Below are 25931 nucleotides of genomic sequence, written 5' to 3' on the forward strand. Positions count from 1 at the left end.
GGGGGGGGGGTCCATTCTTCCCCGCTGTTGCTCTCCATCTCCTTGTGGCTTAATGTTCCTCCTCCCATCAAGTCATCGTGGGTGCTTGGATCACTGCTCAGCAGAGCGCGACCCATTTGCAACCCCGTGTCTCTCGGCAACGCGCTCTCTAAGCAAACTTTGCCTCCTACCTGCTCACGCGCTCCCCTCCCTCGGCTCGTTAGCATCCTATTAGCATTTCATTAGCACGGCTCGCGTGCGATTGCACCCAACTTTGCTCCATAGATCTTCCCATTGTCATTTCTTCCCTTGGTGCAGACGAACTTTCAACGCAAGGAGAAGCACACATTTGATAAAGAGAAAAATCAATCATCATACAGCGGTATAAAATAAAGCGGTGGTTAAGTGGCAGTCGTAATACAATGCTCACATTTGAGAAAACAGGTGAACGGGAAAAAAAATGACAAAATGAAAACACTTCTAAGGAGCTGCTGTAGGTCACCACTCACGTTCAGATCTTCACACACTGCCAACCCAACTTTAGCTCCTGACATCACTCACTTTGCGAGAGACTTTCAGCTTCTTCCAATGCACAGTACACACCCCCCCCCGCATTATTTGCATATAGTTTGTATCATGATAATTTATGTTTTTGTACAATGTCGTTTTTTAAAAAATGTTGGCGGTTTTGTGGCGGTGATAGTTTTGACTCGGCAACGAGTGTTTCCATTGTTCGCTATGGAAAATCAGATTCAGAATCTGAATGGACTGGGAAGTGGACCATTTTGTTTGTGATTTTTATTGTCACATTCTTTGTCTTTAGTGAATTTAGCACACGGATCTAATACTGCGAAAAAATGTATTTACGGGATCTTTGTTTTTCATTGGATCAGTTTAGCATGACGCATATTAGAACTCTTTGGGTGTAACAATTACTTGAAGGACAAAGCTGACATGCCGTGTTATGACAATGACACACACACACACACACACACACACACACACACACACACACACATACACATCACACGAATGCAGTCCATCAAATTCATTTTAATGTCTTAGAAAGACACAGTAATTAGCCAGGTGAGCGAAGCGGAGTGAGGTCATATTCAGGCAATTAAGGAAGTGACAGCCCATCCAGTGTACTGACAGACACACACACACACACACACACATTTGACACTCATTCTCATGACTGTTTCAAAAGTATTTTCAAAGCAGGTAATTACCATGGAAACTGGATATCTGTCATCGATACTCTCCATGTCCATTTGACATATTCTGAAGGATAAGCGCAATAAAAGTTAAGGGAAAGACTCCTAAGTTGGGAGATGGACCAAATTCTCAAACAAGCGCATCAAGGCGTGCGTTGGCACGGAAATTAGGATGCGCCTGTTTTTGCACTCCAGTGCAACTGCGCTGTCGATGAATTTCGGGTCCTTTTTAAATTAGCCCCCAAAATTGCTTATCGGTAATTTAGGTCAACTTAGAATAGGCTAAAAATGAAACAATTTTCGCTTTAACCTGGCACCAGAAACTAAAAGAAAAACAATTTGACTCAATTCACTAAAAACAGACATGTCTGCTTTTGCATAAGAACTCTTCATATTTTTGTGAAACCATGAATGAAAGCTGAAACTTTACCGACTTCCCTCAAGCTTAGCTTTATTTATTTCAAATCCATTCTAGTGCTCTAAAGGAAACTGTAAATAAATCAAGGAATAAAAAAACTCTCAACACGATCAATCCTTGTACTTCTCAACATCATCAGTCCAACACCGGGGTCAATATCTCATCTGCACACTTAAGTCTCGTGACATTTTGTTCTCTCCTCCTTTGTCGACCATCTCAGTGCAACGACCACAGTACCAAATAGTAAGCGTGTGTGTGTGTGTGTGTGTGTGTGTGTGTGTGTGTTTGTGTGTGTGTGTGTGTGTGTGTGTGTGTGTGTGTGTGTGTGTGTGTGGTAGAGGTGGCGGGTTACAGTTATAAATGGCCATCATTTCCCCAACCAGTTCGTCGTTCTCCATTGTGGAGCGGACGTCGCCGCGGGGCGTGAGAGAGGTGGTGTGTGTGTGTGTGTGTGTGTGTGTGTGTGTGTGTGTGTGTGTGTGTGTGTGTGTGTGTGTGTGTGCATGTGTGCGTGTGTGTTGGGGGTAATAGAGGAAGCAGAGGGGTCGGGAGTCCCGCGGGAATACGGTGACAGCAGAGAGTCACACCGGAAAGCTGCGATGACATCAGTGTGCGGAGATGAGAAGACAACTGAGTAAATTTACGAGGCGTTATTTCATTTCAGGCTGCCGTACAGGACTTTGGAGGTCAGGAGTCGGAACTTTTCACAGCCAAACAACTACTTTTATTCACCTTCATTTGACCTCATCTCACTCTGCCCACCTTCCCCCTTTTTATTTTTTCAGATAGCCTTGTGGGCTGTGTCATATGTCTTTTTTTTTATTTATGCCGCTGGCCACAAATGGCCCCTAGACCCTAATTTGGACATCCTGTTGTAACTCAATTTCTGCATGGCTGACAGAGCGTTTTATTTCTCTTTTGAATTCCATCCATATGCCGCCAACGGTCAGAAGTGACAAGTGCGGCAACCTGACGTGAAACGGCAGCGGTGCATACAAGAGCAAAACTAAAACGACTTTATCAATCCCATATTATCGCTGTTTGAATTGCTCCGCCCACCACGATTCAACACTTATTCCGATAGATGGTCAATCTAAGGCTGTGCCGTAATTCACAAGCTGCATCCTACGAAGGCCGCATTTTTCGGCCGTATGACGTCACTTCTGGCGCGGCTCGACCGCACGTGGTTTCCAAATTCTAGAAGGACGATTCCACAGCTGGGTCCTTCGCCGCCTTCAAAGGCTCCTCCTCATGTAGCCTCCGTGGATCGCATAGACCGTGGCGAATTTGCGACTAGCTTAAATGTGAATTTGGACGCCACGCACGGTCGAGTTGCACCGGACGTGATGTCATGTGGCCGAAAATGCGGCCTTCAGGGGGCCCAGCCTGTAAATTTGGACACAGCCTAAATGTATGCCGGTAGAACATACAGTGGCACCTCTAATTACAAAATTAATTGGTTCTGGAAGAGATTCTTAATGAGAAATGAATGATTTTTTTAAGTAGAGACGTGTTTTCCATGTAAATGCCCTAATCGGTTCCAAGCCCCCACCAAGTTCAGACATAAATGTTTTCTAAAGCATCAAAATGCATCAAAATATGTAACAAAAACATGTTACAATTAGATTATTGCACAATAAATGAAACTTGGGCATCATGTATATAACAAAGAATAGAGTAAAGAATAAAAATGATGGACATTTAATTTTTAACTGGGTCCTCATCGTCCTTTCGTATCTTGAAATTTCTTTCGTGACAAGAGGCAATATTTTCCTGTCGAGGTGTTTCGTAACTCGAAAATTTCGTATGAAGAGATGTTCGTAAGTAGAGGTACCACTGCACGAGTTCCTCACTGTAATGCGAGTGTGTGGAAACGGCAGTAAGGCACAAGTCATTATCTGCACCACATCATCACATTGATCAAAATCTTCCCTTGCATGTTTGTCTTTTTTAATTAGACTGCGAGTTCCTCAATGTAATGCGAGTGTGTGGAAACTCTTCCCTTGCATGTTTGTCTTTTTTAATTAGACTGTTCCAGATGGTATTTTTTTTAAAAAGCAAATTAATTTTGTTTTTGTTTTTTTAAATGGGCTGGAAAAAGTGATGTGGAGAAATGACTTTTGTAGGTTGCTCATATAATGAGAGCAGTTAAGCTTTCTACATAATGTTCAAACGCCATGCGCCTCACGATCTTTATTTAACACTTTGTCTTTTGTTTTATTGTTCCAACCCCTTTTGGCATCCCCACTCTGAGCAGCCTTCAGTCTTTAATTCAAGCCATCGCATCTGCCCTCATTGAATTCACTTCAGAACTGTTTCTTAATTGTATTTCATTTGGCATCCTTAGACTTTCCGATTTAAAACTGTTCAAGACTGTTGGCGGGGTGCACCAATTATGAGCTTAGACGTGATCTCCTTTTTTCTGCTCTGATGGTTTTAAACCAGTTGGGGAGTTACGTCCAAGAGATTAAATTGATCTGAAAAAAGCAAGTGGAGATTAAGATAAACACTTTGACCAGGACGGTCCAGTGATTTGGAGCCCAGTAACTTCCAGTTGTCATGAGTTATTGTGAGGAAATGTGAAATCCACTTTGCTTTCGTCTAATTAAGTAGGACTCGTCTGTTGGGCACTCAGGCAAAATTTGCATTGATTTCATTTTCATTCAAACTGCAAACAGAACCGTCACTTTGACCACTGCACTAACCTTCTCTTGCAGAAATAGCATTAAATGGCCAAACGGGTAGAGGAATGTGCAGCCCCACACATGACATTGGCTGGAAAATCTGATTTTGGTCACATTATAGTTATATCGTGCAGACAAAAGGCCAATTTGTCCCCACAAAGTAGCTGTTGCGCCATACTGGTATGCTGCCAACCAATGTGTGCTCCATTTTTTTCATTGGAATTCTAAATCTGTCATGGGAACAACATTAAAACCCACAAGTTAGTGTTTCTGGGCCCCAAATTTGCATTTTATGCATCCAATATACAATATTTTATGGTCCCAAATGTAGATTTTTGAGCGTGTTCTATCTATATCGTGACCACGGTTTCATTTTTATTTTCCCATGTCATGTCCAGGGGGCAGCGTACGAGGAGTTTGTGTGAAGTACCACGATATATTAGAAACGTCTTCTAATCAGAGCCCAGTTGAACTGGAGAGCCGCGAAGAGACGAGACACGTGAGAGGAAAGCAGGGAGGGGAGGCTGCTGTTTGACAGGAGGCCGTTCTAAATCCCACACTCATCCATCATAAGTGGCGTTCGCGCACTCTGAAGGCCTCATAATAGCCTTTTGCATTTTGTGCCTTCTGGATTCCATCGGGGGTCGGGTTGGGTGGGGGAAGGAGGGTGAGAACACAAAGGTGCAGAAGAAGGTGGGGGTTTCATTCTTTTTTTTTTTTTTTTTTTTTTTAAACTCACCATCATCCAACTCTCTCCTTCATGGTCTTTTTCCCTTTTTTTGGGGAAAATCACTATCTGAATTGGAAAAGGGACCCTGGGGCCACGAGGCACGGCGCCTGTTTTTTCTTTTTTTTCCTTTTCTTTTGGATAATTGACTCTCTTTGCCTGCTTGCATATAATTCATCAGTAGAAGAGACGCTGATGACCTCACAACCTTGCAACCACACACTTCCTATCTTCTCACACGCATTACTCAATCAAATTTATGCATGCGCAGAGACAAACACACACACACACACACACACACACACACACACACACACACACACACACACACACCTAAAGCAAGGGTTCAGTTTGACCCCCTCCACCTGCCCCAGAGGAGCCAGCAGGCTGGAATGAGAAGAGGGAGCAAGCGGCAAGTTATCGGATGAAAAAGCTGAGATGATAGATGGGGCGCATTGTGGCATTATGAATGAATTAGACCTCCCAAATACCTTGAGCAGTGCAAACTGTCAGCCGGTGTCTTTGCTAATCTGCCAGCAAATAGAGCTGTTTCTACATTAAAAAGGGTCCACGAGGCGAGCGGGCAGAATTAATTGAGCAATCATGCTATTAGAGAGCAACATCATCCTGAGCCCTTTTCCTCGTGTAGCACCATTCATCACTGCCCCCTACACGAATCCGATGCCCCGCTCCCACTTCTTCCCCCTCTTCAAATAGATGAGCATTACTGTGACAAGACACAGGTAGCTTTTGTCTTCTTCCATACTTCATCACGGCTGTCAACATTTTCTTAAGGCCTTCATCTGATACACTCTGTTCTATTTTTGAAACCACCTTTTTTGGGCAAACATACACCGATGAGTTGTGGACTTAATAGGCACCTGTGTTCTTTACCTAGTCTTTCTTTACATGTCGCTTCAGATTTAGTGAAACGTTTATTCGGAGGTGGCAAACGTACTTGCACTTTAACTGCTGTGATGAAGTGAAAATAGAAAATACAGACTTTGGAATGTACTTAAAAGTACACTGGATAAAAATGGTGTATGGAATTCATTCCATTTATTTTGTCAGGTGGCTGCACACAAAAAAAAAAATCATCTGGATTTAGATTTTTTTTTAAATGTAAGTACCGGTAAATGTATAGTCTAGTTAAAAACACAATTTTTCATACACAGTGTTTTTTTTTTTTGATTGGACATGATGTAAATATTAATGAAGGAATAAAATATAACAGTAATATAAAAATGTAATTTGAAACATATCATTACTTTAATCAATCACTTGTTCGTGTCCACAGACTTCAACATGTCTACTTCACTTTTTCTGCTGTAGTGAAACTATTTAAATGATGTACGGTAAGCATTCGACGACACAAACACACCCACGCCCACACACAAACACTCGGACCAGGTCACAAACACGCAGGCATCTAGCACCCCCTGGCGGCGGCAATTGGGATTTTTTTAAGAAAGGTTTTAACGCTACACATATTCCTGATATAAAAGACTCAGTACATCGATAAAGTTATTCAAGAAGAAATTAATTTATTTGTGTTGTTAAATAGATTTCTGAAACATATTTAATCTTACAATAGGGGAGATAATCATTCACGATAGGACCATAAATTATGTTTCATCACATGCACCGCCTGACTTCAATGTTTACTGAAAAGTTAGTACATTTTAGGTTGTTTGAATTTTTTTTTTTCAAAAGGACTGTGGCGAAAAATAAAAATCTCTTGCCTTTGTTCACATATTTACTTACACAAGATGTATCATTTAATCTACCGAAGAGAATGACAACATTATCCTTATGTACATACTATTATGTTACATGTGTCTTTGTTGTCCACGCCTGTTTGGTCTTTACTTCTTTTCAAGGCGTACTTTTGACTTGATAAAGCCACATTTTTCAGACTCCACTGACTCGCGGAGTGACCTGTCTGTTGGCGTCGTCAACACAACTATTCTCTGTAAAAGCAAAAGGGAGAGAGGCACCATTATCCCTTTACATTCTCAAAAAAAAAAAAAAAAATGGAAAGAAGACAAATGTGAAAGCTGCGATGTGTATGACACCTGAGGGATTGATCCTGGTGTTTTTGCGACACTGTAGAGAATCCACAGAGGAACCGAGATAATTGAAGAGAATGCAAGTAGTAGTCCCAGAGTGTATCCCCACCAGGGGTACTCGTACGTGTTATTGTATTTCAGAGGGGTGAATTGGACAAGAAAGAAAATTAATACACCCTGTGGAAGTAAGACATAAGAAAAGCTGTAGTTAATGATTTCGTAATCACTACAGTATGTGATAACAATAACACAAAAGAAAGACATCAAAACGATTTATAATGTGTTTCCCTGCACTGTTGTATCCCATAAACACTGACAGTTATGATATCATTTGTAAAGAAATGACAACAAAGCCGTTTTTGCACTTTTTTTTGCTACTCCAATTCAATGCTCATTGTGCTGCTCCTTCTGGTGCGTGCATGCTGGCCACCTGGGGCCAGTCAAATACAAATACGCTGTATGCATACACTTCACGTGGAAACAGTCTCATCTCCTCTGCAAGCTGCAGTCATATTACTTGTTCTTTGCAGAGGATAAGTAATATATGTGCAACATTTGTACTGCGAGCCAGAGCTAAAAAACAGCCGAACAGTTACAATCTTGAAGAAACTCAGAAGTCAATGTACGTCTGGATTATTATTTTTCAGTCATGTAAGTCAATTGTATTTATGCATCGCAATTCAAGTTAAGGCTCACAAAGCGGTTGATATGGTTAAAATCCCAAAACAGTAGCCTTGCAGAACTGCACCACTGAAAGCTCTTGCTTTTGTTTAGCTTACTTAGTGATGCGTGCGGGGTCAAAATATACAAGCAGACATGCTTGTAGCATGTCTGCAATTGTCATTGGAGGGTCAGAGGACTGAAATACCGGTAATGAGGTTTACTTACAGTGGACATAAAAGGAGTAACAAACTTCCAACAATATTTCATGTAAAGTGACGGTCGATAGCCAATCATATCCTCGATTCGATTGTAATAATTGTCAGCGCCTTGGAGACAGATAAAAGGTTATCAGATGATGTTCTCGATGAAACGTTGTCATATGACTTTTTTTTTGTTTGTGTGTGTCTTCAAAGCTCACCGTATATCCATCCTATGCAAAGTGATTCCAGAAGGGCAATAGCGATCAAGGGGATGCCGCTGCAGGCATAATAGTCGAAAAGCTGAAACACATACAGTCCTCCCTGCGGGCCAGCAAATAAACTGTCAGAAAGTCATCATTTGAAATTGAAAAAATTCACTCGACGTGTATCTAAGACATGTCCAATAAATAGCAAACACAGAAATGTCATGTAAAATATTGGACCACACTCACCTCAGTGACCATACATAGGCCGACGCATAAGCAAATACCACACAGAACCAGCAGCAGTATTTTACGTCGGTGTCCAGTGAAAAAGATGGACGGGTACAAATCTGATATAGATGTGACCAAACCTTCAAGATACACAAACTACACAAAAGATTTTTTTTTTAATTGTGAAATAGGAGTCATCGTTTTGAACCCACGATTGTTTATTGATTCATTCTATTGTTGCGTTATTATGTCTTGGAGAAATGTGCCATAAAGGAAAGTCTTGGTAAAAAAAGCACAATGTAAGGAATTCATTTAACACCTTATTAGTAGCGATGCACCATCCTGTTAAGCTGTACTCTGACCTGAAAATAAATGATCCGATACTAGGACACCAATACTTTCAGATAAACATGGATGGCAACAGTTGGTTAGCCTTAGATTGTGCATGTGTACCTAACGTACTAGCTGGTGAATGTACAGCAGCATAGTAATGTCGTAAAATAGTTTCACCTGACTGTCCAGTCCCAGGAAGATAATCATGATGAAAAAAAAGGCAGCCCAGAGTTGTGGTAAAGGCATCATGGCCACTGCCCGAGGGTAAGCAATGAATGCCAGGCCCGGACCTGCAAGTGACCCGTAGTGGGGATCAATACATGCCATTGAGATAAGTGATGAGAAGCTACATTTATCGTTGTGTGAGGAGCCAAGTGACTACTAGCAATTACGAAGTAGGTCTCACTTCATCGTTGCCAAAGTAATTTAGTTATTGTCACTGATTCCTTGCTTAAGAAGTTACTACAGTGGACATCTTATCATGTTATCAGGTTACATGGTGCCTGCAAGAGTTAAAAAGTAATTTTGCAACTTATAAATATATTCTCAAACAAGTCAGGGAAATTAGGAAAACAGAAATAAGAGTAGCAGTGCGCTCCGCTGTCCACTGCAAACAACAACACAAAGTCACGAACATATTTGTAATATCATTTTTAATCATTAGATTGTCGAGGATGTCCGAAAAGGTCCTACCTGACTCAGCTACTTCCGAGATGTCAATCCCCAGCTCATAAGACATAAAACCAAGTACTGAGAATATGGCAAAGCCAGCAACAAGGCTGGTTGAACTGTTTAGTAAGCACAGGACAAACGTGTCTCTGGAATGAAGAAAGGCACACACTTGTAACATGGAAGAGGGAAATGAGAGGGTGGGTAACAATCGCCAGAATCAGGGTTTCGTACTTGTAGCAGTTGTTACTGTATTTGTTGTAACTTCCCAAAGACGCCAAACAGCCCGTGCAGACAGCGTAGGAGTATAATATCTGGCTGGCTGCATCCATCCACACCTGTGTTTTACAGTGTTGCCATGGTTACCAAGAAAAACTAACATAGTTACTTTGCTGACTACTTGCTTTCAAAAAAATACCGGTAAATGAAATTACGAGTTATTTAAATCGCTACATTTTTAACAGTGACACGACCAAGTCGAAAAGATATTTGTCTTACTTGCGGCTCAGACAGACGTGTGGGATCGGGAGAGATGTAAAATCTAATTCCATCCATGGCCCCAGGCAAGGTCAGTCCACGGACCAGCAAAGCAATCATCATCACATAGGGAAATGTGGCCGTCACATAGACAACCTGGAAGGAGATCACGATCAGCACAGGGGTTTTACTTTTTCCGCGTGCTGTTTTAAAGGGTGTCGTGATTGTTGAGCCGATCACCTTTCCTGAAGACTTAACACCCTTCCAGACGCAGAAGTAACACAAAATCCAGCTGAGCACAAGACACCCAGCCAGGTCCCAGCGAATACTTCCCATTTCTTCAATCCCTCCAGACAAATTCAGGACCCTTCTCCTAAATAAGACAGTTGATTTCTCTCCGAGTCAGTAAGACATGAACCAGTCTCACTGAATGGGCAATGTAGACCAGCGGTCCCCAACCCCCGGGCCGCGGACCGGTACCTTGGCTCATTTGGTACCGGGCCGCACAGAAAGAATACATCATTTACATTACTTCCGTTTTATTCATTTCGAATCTGAATATTTTTTATTTTGAAAAAAATACCGGATTCTCTGTTACATCCGTCTACAATATGTTACTCTTGACGCAGGTGAAGGCACGCTTCTCGGTCACGTGATAGCTTACCTGTAAAATGAAACCCAGAAGCTAGCAAAATGAGTAAAAGAGGGGAAAAGACTCAGTCAGGAGACAGAAGGGGAGCCATTGACTTCCAAGAAAAAATTAGCTACATTTTATAAGACAGAACTGAAAATACGGATTTATCTCAACGGGAGATTCCCACGCACCGAGTCCGCTCCGCATAAATGCAGCGATGGTGAGTTGTATTTTCATGCACTTTGTATGTGCGGTGTGTCGTATTTTGAAGGCACTTTTAAACGTTACCATAGCGACCAGAGAGTGTTGCGGCCAGATAGGACGTTCCTCGTGTCACGATTCGTGTTTATTATGATTTTTAAAAATACCACCGTTTTCATGCCGGTCATAACATATTATTTTGTTGTATTTATGCGGCCGGTCCCTGAAAATATTGTATGACATTAAACCGGTCCGTGAGGCAAAAAAAAGGTTGGGGACCGCTGATGTAGACAGTCAAAGAATACATACTGCCAGAATTCTTCGACAGAAGACGTTGCATTCGCAGAGGTGTTATTTTTTGAAAGGCTGTTACGATAATCAACACAGTCCCCTTGAAAGGAAAATGGTGGAATTAGTCGTTTTATTGTTCGAACACTTTCATTTTTGTTTTTTTTTCTTTTCATTGACAGTACGTATTCATTGCTTCTTTTACAGACCCTCGGGAATGACTACTCTGGGTAGGTGCAAATGTCTTCACGTCATTGCAAGTGCTCTGTTGATTTTGCTCGCTATCCTACGCAACTTTGTCCAAGGGTCTGTGAGTACAATGTACCTGTGTTCCAAGTATTGTTGCAGCTAGCCCAGGGGAGTTCAGAATGGAAGGACGAAAAGAAGTAGAAGAAGCCCCATGCCAGGATGACAACGTAATACATCACCGTGAGCAGCATGATCATTAAACTGCCATACCCAATACCTGTAAACATTAAAAGAATGCAAATGTCAAAACAGAATTCTTCTGACGTCTGCCTCTGTGTTTAATGTATGACACGAGCGCAGTTGACCTTCAAGTAAAGGGCAAATTTTCCTCCAGCACGTGATTCCACCTTGACCGGTTAACTGTCCCAAAGACAACTCGATGAAGAAGGTGGGGATACCACACGTCACCAGGAACACCAGGTATGGGACCAGGAAGGCTCCTATTAGGAGACAACTGGGTGACAATTGCAGTGTGACTTGGATTACAACATTCAGGTGCGTTGGATCCTCTTACCGCCTCCATTCTTGAAGCAGAGATAGGGAAATCTCCAGACGTTCCCCAGACCGATAATTTCTCCAACCACTGCTAGAATAAACTCTCTCTTGTTGGCCCACTTGCCTCTCTTGATCAACAGAAGATCATTTGGATCGTGGTCACTTTTCAGTGGATTTACTTCTGGACTATTGGTTGGCTCCATTTGGACCTGTTCTTAAGAATGGAATCATCATGTAATGGACTTTAGGAGTTGAAGAAAAAAAAAAAACGCCGGTAATTGACCATGCCACCAAAGAGTAAGGGAACCCAGATTATGAAACGGTGAGCTGTGTTGTCCTACTTCCCCCTTCGGGAGGGGGGGGTAAATGTCTCACACACGTCCCATTATTCACTCCAATCACCGTAAGTGCTTCACCCGTATCTATAGTTTGTTCCAAAGGTCCCTCACCCACTGCCATTGTCGTCTCCATCTTAAGACGAGTACACTCAACTCGAATTGGAACACAGAACTAGTAGATTGAAAAATTGGTCCAACCTCCAAGGCACTAAAAAAAAAAAAAATCCAAGTGGCCAAACCGTACGAAACACGTTTTTGCTTTGACACAGATGCCACGCTCCAGTCATTCTATAGGACCTCACCAATTTCTAGATTCTACTGCTATTGGGATCACCTGTCCCAAGAGCCCTTCAAACTACAAGCGCTATCCCACCCTTGCCACGGATATCTGAGGAGTGGTTCCCTCGGCCGGGGTTTTGAACCTTGGTCTTGGTTGACAAATCAGAGCCGAGCATGTATAACCAGATCCAAAACATTAAAGTTGTATCGTAATTCTACCTCAACAAGGTCATGATTGTAGTTTGCGATTTATACGAAGGAATCCCTCTCAGAGCCCAACATAATCGTTTTTTTAAATTCCCCATGAACCATTTTAACCCGATGGTTTATTCATTGACTGTATGCTTTGCAGTACCAAAGGCACTGTCGAGAGCTTTTAATTATTTCCCCTTAACTAAATAAATATGACGCTGCGTGACAGTAGGTTGAATGTTTCACGGGCTTACAATCAAAACACAAAACAAAAACTCCCAATATGTGAACTACTAAATCCGTTATGACAATCCATTGCAGCGTTTGGTTTAACTTGAATTGCTTTGAACGACATTTAATGGTAGAGAATGAATTTCAGCAGAAATGACCAGATAGTGTTTTTAGCTAAACTCAAGTGAGAAACATCAAACATGCAATGATTTCATTGTCCAGAATAGTGTGACATCAGCATGAATTGTGACTAACATGTAAGTGTACCTGAGCGGCGTTGCTTGGATCCAGTTGTAGTTCTTTCCGAGGACGTCGTAGCCTTGTAACAGATTGTAAAATGCCAGTGATGCTTTGCTAGACGCCCTCGTAGTATGTTGGACCAATAGAAAAAGAGTGATATGACCTCTGTTACTCAGTGCAGATTGTTCACTTTTCTTCTTTTTTTTCCCCCCCCCATTTGCCAAGTCATATCTGGAAAGCCTAGTTTGAGATACGCTACTTTGATCGCTACTCAATCATCAAACTATACCCAATAAAAAGCAGTTGTTGTAAATATGTACTATATACTATTTTTCAACATGAACGTTTTCTGGTCACTTTCTCTCTCTGTCCTGAAACATTATGGTGTCCTTTTCACCCATTTTCATTTGATAAAATTGTGGCCAAAGCCTGAATTAGATCAAATACCAGAGTTGTTTCAAAAGCTAGCTTTTAAACAGCGAAATTAGCTTAATTTCCGTTTATTGCTCTGGGTAGAAAAACAAGAGCCCTTCTTCACTTGTTTTCCTTCTTCAGGTAAACCTTCGAGTACGTCTTGAGTAATAACCTTGGTAATTGTTTCACCAGTGAATACACAACACATTTCGACATTTGAGTACAATACTAGGAATTGTGTCAGGTTGCACTTAGCGCGTAAGCAGCACCATGTTAGCCATGTAGTCTTCTTTTCTCAAAATATTTACTCATTACATTGTATTCTATGTTAATGATCAAACTGTTCATGGTATTACAGTGACTTGCAATATTATTATACTTTTCTGTCTCGTTTTTGATTAACACACTCCGATTACTACTTTTTTTTAATGTTGCTCATGATGCTGGTCCTTGGTGAGGTATTTTTAGGTGGTACTTGGTATCAAAACGTTTGAGAACCACTGCTGTATTGTGTATAAAATTGTACTATGATTTACTTCACAACAATACCAAATCACTTTGTTATGTATCGAAATTGTCTTCATTGTAATTCCATCTTGGCTGCAGCCTTTGCCAGGTGATGCTTGGGATTTTATTTTACACGTTTAAGACTATGGTCTTAAACGTGTTAAACAAATAAATGCATTGTTTACATTTAAATGTAAGGGAAACACCAAATCAAAAGATTGCAGATTAGTCCCCTAAATAAATAAAGAGTGTTGTGTATGACTTATCTATTTCAACATATGTACACAATGGAAAATATGGATTACTGGCCAGTCTGACGCATTGAACGCGCTTTCATTTTGTGAATGTGATATTTTAATGTGGCCGGCATGGTGGCCAACTGGTTGACATGCCCGCCTCACAGTGCAGAGGTGCAGGGTTCAGGGTCTGGACTTCCTGTGTTGAGTTTGCATGTTCTCCCTGTGCCTGCATGGGTTTTCTCTGGGTGCTCTGGTTTTCTCCCATATTCCAAAAACATGCATCGCAGGTTATGGAGCACTCTAAATTGTCCTTAGGTGTGATCTTGAGCATGAATGATTGTTCGTCTGTGTGTGCCCTGCGATTGGCTGGCAATCAGTTCAGGGAGTACCCGGCCTACTGCCCGAAAGCAGCTAGGATAGATTCCAACACGCCCACCACCCTTCTGACGATAAGTGTACTGTATTAGAATATGGCTGAATGGGTAGATACGCGTATTTTAATGTACCACAAGAGGACAGCAAAATATCCAATAACATCCATGTCTATAGCTCATATTTAAAAAATTTTTTTAATGAATCTTTATTCGAACAAGTCATGGTACAATTCTCAATAAACAGAAAACAAAATGAACATGTTATTAATAGATATACATATTACAAACATTTAAACAAAAAAGAAGCCAGGGGATTTTAAACAAAAATTTCAAATAAGGAGCATATAGCCAGAGTCTTAACAGCTTTCTTGTTTTTAGAATCCATAATAGAACTCAGGTACTGCTTTATTTCTGTTTCAAAAATTAAGAAAAGAGGTTTTAAATTACTCCATCTGGATTTGTGGATATGGAACTTAGCGAGAATGATTATTAAATTTATAATGAAGGTTTGTTTAGTGTTTTTTTCCTTACTTTTGTAGAACCCAAACAGTACATTTTTCCAGTATAGCATAAAGTCAGAGTCAATACGTTCAATAATAAATCTGGATACAGCTTTCCAAAATGTGTTAGTATACGGGCATTGCTCTATCGCTCATAATCCTGGAAATTCTTAGAGGTGATGTCGTCAAAGTACAATATTAATCTATAAAGTACCCAGCATACCACAATTTTTGTCATTTGATGATTTTTGGAAATCTATTCACCTTGAAGTGTCGGTACGAAGCAGCATATCTCCTAGGAAATGGGTATGTAATTTAAACGAAGTAATTTATATAAACGGCCATGATTTTGTCCCCATTTTGCCAGTTTACATTTCTGTCTTAAAATAAATAAATTAATAAATAAATAAAAATAAGTTAAAAAAAAAAAGAAGACAATGACAGTGACTGTTTTTGATAGATGAAAGGATCAAAGGTCTTTGGATCATGTGACCGTCGGTGTCGCGCCAGTCTTTTCGATCTCACGCGCGCTTCCGGGTGGTTTTGACGTCAACTAGAAGCCGCCCAATCAGGTAGCTTCCTTTCCTCGGCCAGCGTCCCGTTGCTATGCGGTTGCCACTGGCTGGAAGTTGGACTCTTCTCTCATGGGATTCTGAATAACGCCTCATGTCGTTGGCAGCAAGCTGGCTTCGCATTACCTCCTGTCTTTTCCATCGGTGTCTTTCACTCAAGCAAGTGAGTAAAACTGAGTTTTTAATAGATTCATAAACGTACATGCGTTAAAATGTTGTGATATATTGGAAAGTTGGAAAGGGTTGCCCTGAGATGGTTGGGAAGAAGGAAGGATTGGGGTTTAAAAACAAAACAAAAAACGTTCACCACACAAGTCGTGGCTACGTTTAAAAAATGGAATGAGCCTATTCACATGATTAAATTATTTTGTTCTGGATAGGTGTCAACAGTACTCACTCCCAAATAAATTCATTAACTAACACTACTAACGTTGTGACCAGACAAACAACAAAATGCTACATTAGCCAGATATAACTAAAAAAAAAGACACTTTTCGTGTACAGTACAGTCTGTATTTGTCAGATTAGACAGAGAATCTTTGAAGGCCAGAAAATGGTGGTTTGCAGGCTGTCACAAGATACAACCTGAACCTCAGAACTGTGAGGCACACATGCTAGCCACTTGTCTCCAGGGTTTATACGAGTGAATTAAACTACGAGACAATTTAAAGTCCTCAATGCACCTTTTTTGGAATGTCGAGGAAAGCAAGAACTTGAAAAAATTTAGCCAGAGCCTGAATTCGATCCCAGTATCAGCGGCGGTTGTGTTAACCACTTGGAATAGCAAAAAAAAATTAAATGTAAACGAAATAATTACTTCATTAAGTTTTCAGTGAAAAAAGTATGTAAGTACTGCACGATGTAATGGGTACAGTTTGTTTTTTTTAATCAGCGCAAACGTCACATACCCAAAAAATATAAAAAGCTAATATGCTGCTTCATGTACTGCCCGTCAATGTCTCAAACAAAAAAAAATAATACATCTCATAAAATTCATAAATGAAGCCAAATTTAGCAATAAGAAATGGTCTTAAATGAACTCTCTATGTTCACACTTTTGAAACAGTGCAACAAGTTTCCCACGCAGAGATTGTTCTATGAAGCTAAAAATACACGCAGCAAGCGGATGGCAGCTCAATGCAATGAAGTAAAAGCAGCATCCCAATTCCTCTTACAAGTACAATTTATTTAAAAAGTTACTTAAGGAAATGTCACGATTATAAATGGAGCGTGTTGAGGCGCGAGACAAAAATTAGTTTGGCACCCTTACAGAAAGAACAGATATTGTTTTGAAATGTACACAACTCTTAGCTCAGTTTAAAAAAAATGAAACATTCACAACAAAGTGCTGTACATAAATACAATGGAATATAAACCAGAAATCATAATAATAACAAAAGAATCCATAAAATACAACAAATAATCATTGCACAGTAAAATATCAATTGATACAAAAACCGAAACGGGAAGTAAATGTGTTTAAAGAGCAAAAGTGATGATCTACATAATGCTAACATTAGCCAAAGTACCAAATGTCCTTGTCGCTAAATATACATTGTCTGCTTGGAGTTTTTGTGTGAGAGCTGGGCTAATATGCATTTTTAACTGCATAGCATCTACACTTGTAGATTGGACATGTACTGTAGTTCAATGGAAAATGGCAACATTTTGGGGTGAAAAGTTTAAAAGGCGCCTGATGGTGAAATTGACTCGATGGCGGCCGCCTGCTGTTCCACCAGCGGCCTGTAGGTGGCGTCAAACCAGCAAACGCACGATTCGATTTTTTTTTTCTTTTTGGAGGGAAGTGGGTCGTGGGAAACCGCTTATTCACTTTTTATCAGCGTTTTTTCCCCCTCATTTTTTTGAGGGGGGGCGGTAAGAAAAAGTAACTTTTTTTCCCCTCTGTGTATTCATCATGAGCGTCCCTGGGTCCACTGTAATGTAAAAAAAAAAAGTTATTCCAAAAATAAATGCGATCACCTCACACCAAGACAGAAGAAACCCAGTAAAGTTCCTCAAGTACAATATTTGCATTTCGTTAACTTCCCATCGCCGTTGTTCTCTCTTTGGTCAACCGCTGCAGTTGAACCAGGAGTCCAGTTTGAGAGTGGACCGCCTTCCGTGCAATCTCACTGGAGCGTCGTCCGAGGAATTAGCATAGAGCCAATCATGTCAGCTATGCAAATCGACTCCAATGCCTACCATTGTCCTCGGTTGCTCTTATGTGAAGTTGCTAGATTGGACGCTTCATTTGCACTCGAAGCAAAGGACTCTCGACATCCGCGTAATAGACGAGAGGAGAAGCAACCAGAAATTCGCTTGAAATTGGATTTAGGATTGCATGTACAACATGACATTTGAGGAAATAAGTGGGGATAACTCTCAAGAAAGGTAGGAATTTGCACCGCTGTTTCCTTGACGAGTTTTAATATATTTATGTATATATATAATTTTTTTTGCGGTGATGCATGGATCGTTGTCGTCCGGCCGGTCTGTTGCGTGTGCAGACTCGACGAATATGTAAATGAAGCTGCAACAAAAAAAAGAAAAAAACGATATCAAAGTGATCTGTAAGCCCCCGCTGTACTTTATTACCTCAAACGACGCTGCAAACGGCTTGAAAGTGAGCAACCGGCTGTGCATAAATCCACGTTGAAAAAGTGTTCGCATCTGCCTCTTGCGTTTGCAGTCGTTGGCCAAAAGACGTTCAAAGACATAAAAAAGATGATTTTTTTGAAAGAGCCCCACTTTGCATCGGCCGTAAAGTACAACTTTCATGTGCCTTTTTGGTCATGAGTTAATTTTTTTCTTCCCACCCCCTCTTGGGCACTGCGCTGCAGAATGGACTCGGTGGCGAAAGCGTTAGAAGATGTCCTGACCAGAGCCTTACCGCAGGGCTGCATAACTGTGGGCGTCTACGAGGCAGCAAAGTCCCTCAATGTGTAAGTACAGCTTGACAAAGTCCAATTCAACGTTTCATGCATATCGTTTTGATTAGATTGGTTTTTAACTCGACTATATCGTACGCCCGGGGACCACCTTTGTTATCAACAATGCTCTATTGTCATCTTTTCCTCCCCAGGGACCCCGACAATGTGGTCTTGTGCATCTTGGCGGCCGATGACGAAGATGTGAAAGACGTGGCCCTGCAGATCCACTTCACGCTCATCCAGGCTTTCTGCTGCGAGAATGACATCAACATCCTGAGAGTGAACAACACCCGGCGCCTGGCTCAAATTCTGGCGGCGGGTGGAGGAGGAGGCGGAGGAGGAGGAGGAGGAAAGCAAAGTGGGGGCGAGCCTGTGGACCTGCACTGTGTGCTTGTCACTGTAAGTACGCGCTGTGATACGCCTGTTCCTGCACTCAAGTCCATTTTTCTTTGACATGGTTATGCGTTTCTCGGACGTGTACTTGCTGTACCTCAAAATATTCTCATTCATCCAGGTTATTTCAGTCTCGGGGTAGTAAATCGATCGTAACCGGACAGTTCTGTATGTATCAGTTCTGAATATAGTTTGTAGAAGACGTTTTGTCTCACATTAGTGCATCATGCGAGATTGGGCAGCTCAAGCCTGAATGTTGGTGTGGAGGAAGCCCCCCCCCCCGCCTGGTATTCAAAAGTTCAACAGTCATTCGGGTGGAAGATCCCTGGCTAATATTCCATTCAGTTAGAGGAAAAGGAATGTTGTGGAGCCTCCTCAAGGCCAAATAAGGCCGTGCTGTTTGTTTGAAGAGAAGCCTCCATACTTTGTCCAAAAAAAAAAAAGTTTGGTCTCTCCCCCCCCCAAAAAGTTTTAATTCCAACTGGTTGTGCACAACATGGATGAATGTGAACCGGGCAGCAGAAACAACGGCGGCAACAGATTCGGAGAAGCAAGTTATTCCCCCGTCCTCCATCTTCAATTACGAGCAGTCGGCATTGAAAAATTCTCTGTAAAATCTGTGGGGGCATAAAAAGCAGATTGTTAGCTTAATAGTCCAATTGCTTTAGGCAGTGTTGGAGGTTTTCAGAAAACAATGGAAAAAAAAAAATCAATTCGACAAACAAAAAGTCCACTTGACTCAATTCAACCTTGCATGAGCTGACTGAAAATTGACTCCGACAAACCCAAAATTTGTAGCAAGCACAGCGTCATTTTGAATTCACACTGATAGTAAGTCCAAATGATTTGTTGAGCAATTGTGTTATTCGGCGACAGGTGGACATGAATTTTTCCAGTTATTATGCGCTAATTTCATATTTCTGTGTTCGTCAATTCACATAAGCAAAGCTGTGGGTCGTTTGGATTGCGTGTCCAGTTCTCTTTTTTCATCTCAGTACGAACACCATCGAAGTGAAGAAAAAAAAGATTTCATTTGTGCGCAGCAGGGTAGTCCGCCATGACAACAGATGATTATCTTTTGAGTCGAAAATAAGACTTTTGCAGATGTCTGCTTTTACTTTGAAAACCACTCATCATTTAGGCCGATTTTCGATCACGTTATGGACCGAACCAGTTTATTGAACAAATGTTTAACCCTTTCAGGGACAGCGGTTACTACAGTGGACAGCTTATCATGTTACAGCAGGGGTGTCAAACTCATTTTTGTCGCGGGCCACATTGGAGTGACCTTTCCCTTGGAGTTAGTGTAATGAGAGGTTTGGTAACAAGAAAATGCTTACAATATCTCGCTTATTTATTGCATGTGAGAAGTTGACATTTTGGTACAGATTTTCGCAATTATCAAGCAAGTTGACATGTTTGATTTGCTTTCGCGGGCCACATCAAATGATGTGGCGGGGCCGAATCTGGCCCCCGGGCCTTGAGTTTGACACCTCTGGGTTACAGGGTGCATGAAAGGGTTAAAAAAACAAAATGAAGTCGATGTATCGGATCAACTCTGTGTCGTCCGATACTCAGAATCAAGCAACTCGACTCGTGATCGTCTTAAGTACAGAGTCGGAGTACTTTTGCTACCTCTGCAACTTCCTCGCATTGAAGTCCGGCTTCACTTTTCTCCTGCAGTCGAACGAGAAATGCAGACTTCTGACTGGCAGCATACACGAAGGCTGCTTCACGTGACTGAAACTAAGTCCCGTGTGCATTTTTTGGTAAACATACACATGACTCCTCCCGCCTGTGACTTGCGAGGAATGTCGGTAGAAGGGGGACTACCTCATGCTCACACGCGCGCACACACACGCACACACACTCCCACACACAGAGGCCACTTGTCCATTTAGGTGCAGCGGTATATGACTCAACTTCTCCTTTCTTTTCCAGAGCCCCGAGTCGTCCTCGTGGAAGGACCCCGCGTTGAGCAAAGTGAACCTCTTCTGCAGGGAGAGCCGCTGCATGGATCAGTGGGTGCCCATCATCAACCTACCCGAGCGATGAGAACAAAAGAAGAAAACACTTGAAAGACGACGTTCCAAATCTGCACCGCAGTTGGATGTCTTACCAGCTGCAGATCGAGTTCCGAAGCGCTACTCGGGTTGGATCAAAACAAAACCAAAAAAAAGAAAAGGAAAAAAAAAAAGACGGACCCTGTTGTGTAGTTGGGATGAATTTCAAAAAGGCCAAAAAAAAAAAAAAGAGAGAGGGGGCGTGCGCCTTGTTTTGGAGTTGTGTCTGTCCGCCGTCGCAAGCGGCCCTCGTGTCGTCACGGATGACGTTAATGGAGCCCGGCCGGTTTGCGTTTGTTGGCGTCAAAAAGCCGGACGTGGCGCAGGCGGAAGGATTACATCATGCGCCGCGGCCGGTGTTGCTTCACAGGCCGGGTGACGCGTTTTCAGGAAAGGTGGAGCGCCAGCCGGAACTCTGAGCCGAAAGCCTTGGCATCTCTGTTCAAACAAAGCACTTAAAGCACTGGACCTTTTGCTATTTGATTTAATATTTCATTCAACTGTTAATATTGATGTTACTATAATTTAAAAAGGGAAGGGCTATTTAGACATCCAAGCGAAGTGTGTATTTAATAATTCCTATGCCAAGTACAATTGTTGTGTTACAATTTTAAGTTATTTTCCATTTTATTTAAGTATATTTATGTTGTTTTTCTTTTTTTTTTTTTTTACTTTGTCAGAATCTGACTGGACACACGCGTATTGATGTCAATAAAAAAACAAAACGTTTTTGTTCTGAGCCACAACTGTGTTTCTCCTCTCATTTGTGGAAAATGAGCGTTGCGACCTTTAGCATGCGGTTGTAAAGGGAGCGTCACGTGTGGATCACGGGGGTCACGTTGGCCTCGCTGCCATCTCTGAGCTAAAGAGAACAATAATCCTCCGCACTCTCTCTGCTCGGCTTCTGCGTGGCTCAGCACCACCGTGCTCATTCATCCAAACTCTCTCTCCCTTTTCGACAATTCTCTCTTGATTCGTTGCGAGCGTTCACTTTGCATTCTTGCCCGACTGGCTTCCTTGACGAAAGCACTACTTTGACATTTTTCATGATCCGGGGTTCCGGGCCTTCAGCGAGAACTGAACCCACTATTGTCAACAGTACGCAGAGGGGAATATAGTAGTCAAATGTTGCAGAGCTGGACTGCTCTGTTTGTCTCATCATCCATGTAGGCTTCATCAGTTCATGCACCAACACTTGGTTAGGACTGCACCAGCCAAAGTTAAGAGTGGCAAACCCAACTATTTATGCTCCAAGTCTGTCGACTTGTCATTTTGCATTTCAAAAGAATGATACTATTCATGGTTGGGGTGTGCCTCCAATTTGGAACATAAATAGTTGGGATTGCCACACCAACTTTGGGCTGGTGCGGTCCTAACCAAGCCTTGTTGCATGAACCGATGAAGTCTACTCGGACGAGAGCCAAAACGTCTTCTATGACAGAGCAGTTCGCTTGCGATCACTTTGACGCTTTGAGAATTATGCAGAGGTAATGTTACGATAATGACTCTAGGAAAGGTAAAAAGTAGGGCTCCAAAAAGTTCTGAAGTAATTATGCACTGAAGAAAAAAAAAAAAAACTCAAGCATTGAGTCACTGGAGATTTCAGATTCATATTTTTTTTCAGCACAAGCGTTAAGTAGACAAAAATCAAAAATAGAAATGAAACCATAGCTCTTTAAAAAGTGCTGTACATTAATTAAAAATATGATGAATGAAAACAAAGACAGTTAAAACAGTCATAAAACAGTAAACTGAAGAAAACACTGAAACAATGCCGTGTTTCTCCCCCGAGTCAAAAGCCAAAGAATAAAAATGTCCCTCTGAGTCCTTGGTACCTCAAGTATCGTCTGGTCCACTGACCCAAGGCACCATGGGGGGGCGCAGAGTTCAGAGAGGGTGTTCAGCACGAGTGTTAAGTAGACAAAAATCAAGAGTTCAGAGAGGGTGGAGCGAGACCATTTCAAGAGTTTTAAAACAAATCAAAAAAATCTTCCAAAATGAATATTGCAGTGAAAGGAAATACACTGCTTTCTTAAGACGGAACCTGGTGGCAGTAAATGCAATGAAAACAGTAGGGGGCCCAAAATTGAGCCCTGTGGAACACCATACGACAATGTCGCAGAGTGGCACCAAGGCTAACACAAAATGTCCTGCCTACCAAGTAGGATCTAAACCACACTAGAGCGCAACCACTAAAGCCAGCCTCACACACAAATGCGTTAGGAACAAATACAGATACAGTAGCACATTTTTGTTTTCATCCTGAAATGTTATTCAACATTCCTAACATTTTGTGAGTAGTGTAATTGAAGTTACTGAAGTACTGATTGTGAAGGCCCTGAGCAAATTAGATTGACATGGCAACACGATGAGGCTGAAATCTGATTGCACAAAACCATCCAACGTCCACGTCCTGGAAGCTGTGCAGCTCAGAGAAGGCTACAAAATGAAGAAAGTAAACTGTTGAGAATACAATTTCAAGGAAGTAATACTAGAAATTAAGTTGTAAATGTACAAATTAGGTCAGCACTTCTGACATTGTTTACGCCATCTCACATCATTATGTTGTTGTCGAAGCCTGACGAGAAGAAGCTCATTGCACAAATCTCAACTTGTGTAAGGAACAGCGTGTCATTCCAAAACGACTTTTGCCCTTGGCTGCGCTTGCCTGGTGCTTTTCCAACTGCGCCACGAGCAGGTGATGTCACCGGGCAAGGCGGGCACCCCCCCCTCACAACGTGCTGAGTCACCGTCACGAGAAGCTACGTTGTCTCGCAGTTGCGCAATGTGGCCCTGAGGTGTCACGTGATACTTCAAAAGTTGCAAAACAACCCCTTTGTCAAAGGATGAAAAACAATCATGGGTCGGATCACATTTCTTCAGTGTGTCATCATTCAAATTCAACAACATAACTCTGACTTTTTCGTCCGCTAGCTTCATGCTAACACATAATGTTAGGTTCATTCACAGGTCCCCCCGCCTCTCGTCCACAGTCAGCCGGGATGGGCTCCAGCTCACCTGTGACCCTAATGAGGACAATCAGCATCGAGAATGGAAGTGCAGACTCGTTAGCATTCTGTCAACGAATGTACAAATCATAAAAAATAACTTGTGTAAACCACAACAAACACAAAATGATGTATCCACCCATAACTTTGATGAAGGCTGGAATGAAGATTACTACATGAGTCTGGCAGGTGTGTCCCTGAACAACATTTGGCCAATACGTCTTCAGCGCACAATGAATTCTCTTATTTATTAATTTTATTATTATCGATGTTAACTTATTGTCATTTCAGACATCTGTTGTGCCCTGCGATTGGCTGGCAACCAGTTCAGGGTGTTCCCTCGCCTACTGCCCGAAGTCAGCTGGCGCCAGCACGCTTGCGATCCTTGTAAGGAAAAAGCAGATTAGAAAATGGATGGATGGAGTTGTGCAGGCTGAAGGTTACAGTAAAAGTGGAAAAAGTTTATATATGATTTATCTTGGTCTTTTTTTTTTTTTTTTAACGCATGACAAAAACATGGCATTTGAACAGGGGTGTGTAGACTTTTTATATCATGTGAGAACACATTCAACACTGTGCTAAGTCAACACGGTTCAGCATAATTGGGGAAATTGGGGGTGGGAGGTGGGGTGGGGGGGCTAAAGTTTAAACAAACTCCAGAGTGGCGATTTAAAAATAACCCAAAACAGCAAATAGTCAGTTGCGGATTCCAAGTATTACCCCGCCCCCGATCCTTGTGGGCCTCTGTGAATCCAGTTGGCACTGTGTGAAAGGTTGCGTGGCGTGTGACTCAACAGTGTGACACCTTGGACAAGGCTCATTTCAAATCGGGGTGGGGTAGCGCAGATCGTCCCCCTTGAGGCTTCCGGCGAAAGTGAATCCTAGAAAATTTGTAGGTCAGAGTTCAGGTGCAGCTTTTTATCTGGGAGATTCTAAAATAGAGCAGAATTCCACACGGGGTGGAGGGGATCGAGTGTGCACATTGAATGGCGCCGCATAGTGTGAACCGGGAATATGTTGCATAAGCCCAGAGAACATGTCAAAATCAGCACATTCTTCAAATTTTGAAAGTCGAAGGTAACTTTTAGTGCAAGATATGCGACTTTGCAATGGTTGGTTTAGGGTCAAAAAACTGATTAAGCTGATAAAAAAAAAGAAAAAGAAAAAGTGCAACATGAAAGAAAACATGGCACATATTAAAAGGAAAATGATTTGGTGCACTCCACCCAAAACGTCTTTCAACGTTTACTCCCTCATCATAGTCCATCTCACACCACTCTCTCGACAAACGTTATTGACACCAAAGCACTGAAAGGCAAATTCCATTTCAGGGTGGATTTTTTTTCACATCGAGCTTACTGTTTGGGTTTGCAAAAAAAATGTAGACAGAAATATTACTCTAGCATCAACATTACAAGTTCTGGTCCATTGCATCTCTAGTACTTAGCCTACGTCCCACCCCCCCGCCTCCCCCCCCCAATATGGGAACGTGTCAGGCGGTGTAAAGTGTCATGATTCATCAGTCACAGTCATATGATAGTCCTAATTAAATGTAATTAAAAATACTTTTTTTTTTTTTTTTAGTTTCACTGTAATGATGAAGGCTCATGATGGAAAATTCCATCGTTAATGGATGATATTTTAATGAAGCTTCAATAAAAATGCCACGGTGGCCGCGGATTCGGTTTCAAACAAGGCTTAATAGAATGTGTCGGTTGTCCATCCCTGATGAAATGTTTCCAGTTTGGAATCACAACTTTGACTGCAGTCATCGCAAAGGAAAAAAAAAAAGGCAGCGTCACTGAATCACAAGTCTGTTTTGTACATTTCCAGAAGTGGCTGCGGCCACCACAGGGAGCAAAGTGCCACTACAGTCCGCGAACTCAGAACCCGCCCTCCGCACCCACCCAACAG

The 25931-nt window shown here is 41.8% G+C and overlaps 2 protein-coding genes and 1 long non-coding RNA gene across 4 annotated transcripts; 2 read left to right on the forward strand and 1 right to left on the reverse strand.

The window, feature by feature from the left end:
• Positions 1 to 6583: 6583 nt before the first annotated feature.
• On the reverse strand, positions 6584 to 14131 carry LOC109524173 (sodium- and chloride-dependent GABA transporter 3-like). The gene is made up of 14 exons (XM_019883836.1): positions 11757 to 14131; positions 11548 to 11682; positions 11319 to 11459; positions 11015 to 11096; positions 10111 to 10243; positions 9892 to 10026; positions 9628 to 9731; positions 9418 to 9542; positions 8902 to 9014; positions 8410 to 8547; positions 8176 to 8278; positions 7983 to 8083; positions 7101 to 7271; positions 6584 to 6995 (listed from the first exon to the last, which is right to left on the reverse strand). Exons 1-14 carry the CDS (start codon positions 11938 to 11940, stop codon positions 6891 to 6893), a joined length of 1770 nt encoding a protein of 589 aa, XP_019739395.1. The 5' UTR covers positions 11941 to 14131; the 3' UTR covers positions 6584 to 6890.
• On the forward strand, positions 10704 to 11408 carry LOC109524175 (uncharacterized). Its single transcript, XR_002169917.1, has 3 exons — positions 10704 to 10724; positions 11201 to 11223; positions 11331 to 11408. It is a non-coding gene; the product is annotated as an uncharacterized LOC109524175 (long non-coding RNA).
• Positions 14132 to 15697: 1566 nt separating the features above from the next.
• LOC109524174 (growth arrest and DNA damage-inducible protein GADD45 alpha) lies at positions 15698 to 21755 on the forward strand. Of its 2 annotated transcripts, none has more exons than XM_019883838.1 (4): positions 15698 to 15786; positions 18464 to 18565; positions 18706 to 18952; positions 20888 to 21755. In XM_019883838.1, exons 2-4 carry the CDS (start codon positions 18465 to 18467, stop codon positions 20999 to 21001), a joined length of 462 nt encoding a protein of 153 aa, XP_019739397.1. In that variant the 5' UTR covers positions 15698 to 15786; position 18464; the 3' UTR covers positions 21002 to 21755. The 2 variants fall into 2 exon arrangements, with proteins under 2 accessions (XP_019739397.1, XP_019739396.1); XM_019883837.1 differs by lacking the exon at positions 15698 to 15786 and adding an exon at positions 17838 to 18014.
• The last annotated feature ends 4176 nt before the right edge of the window (positions 21756 to 25931 follow it).

This window comes from Hippocampus comes, unplaced genomic scaffold, assembly GCF_001891065.2.
Source record: "Hippocampus comes isolate QL1 unplaced genomic scaffold, H_comes_QL1_v1.1 scaffold159, whole genome shotgun sequence".
Taxonomy (NCBI): Eukaryota; Metazoa; Chordata; class Actinopteri; order Syngnathiformes; family Syngnathidae; genus Hippocampus; species Hippocampus comes.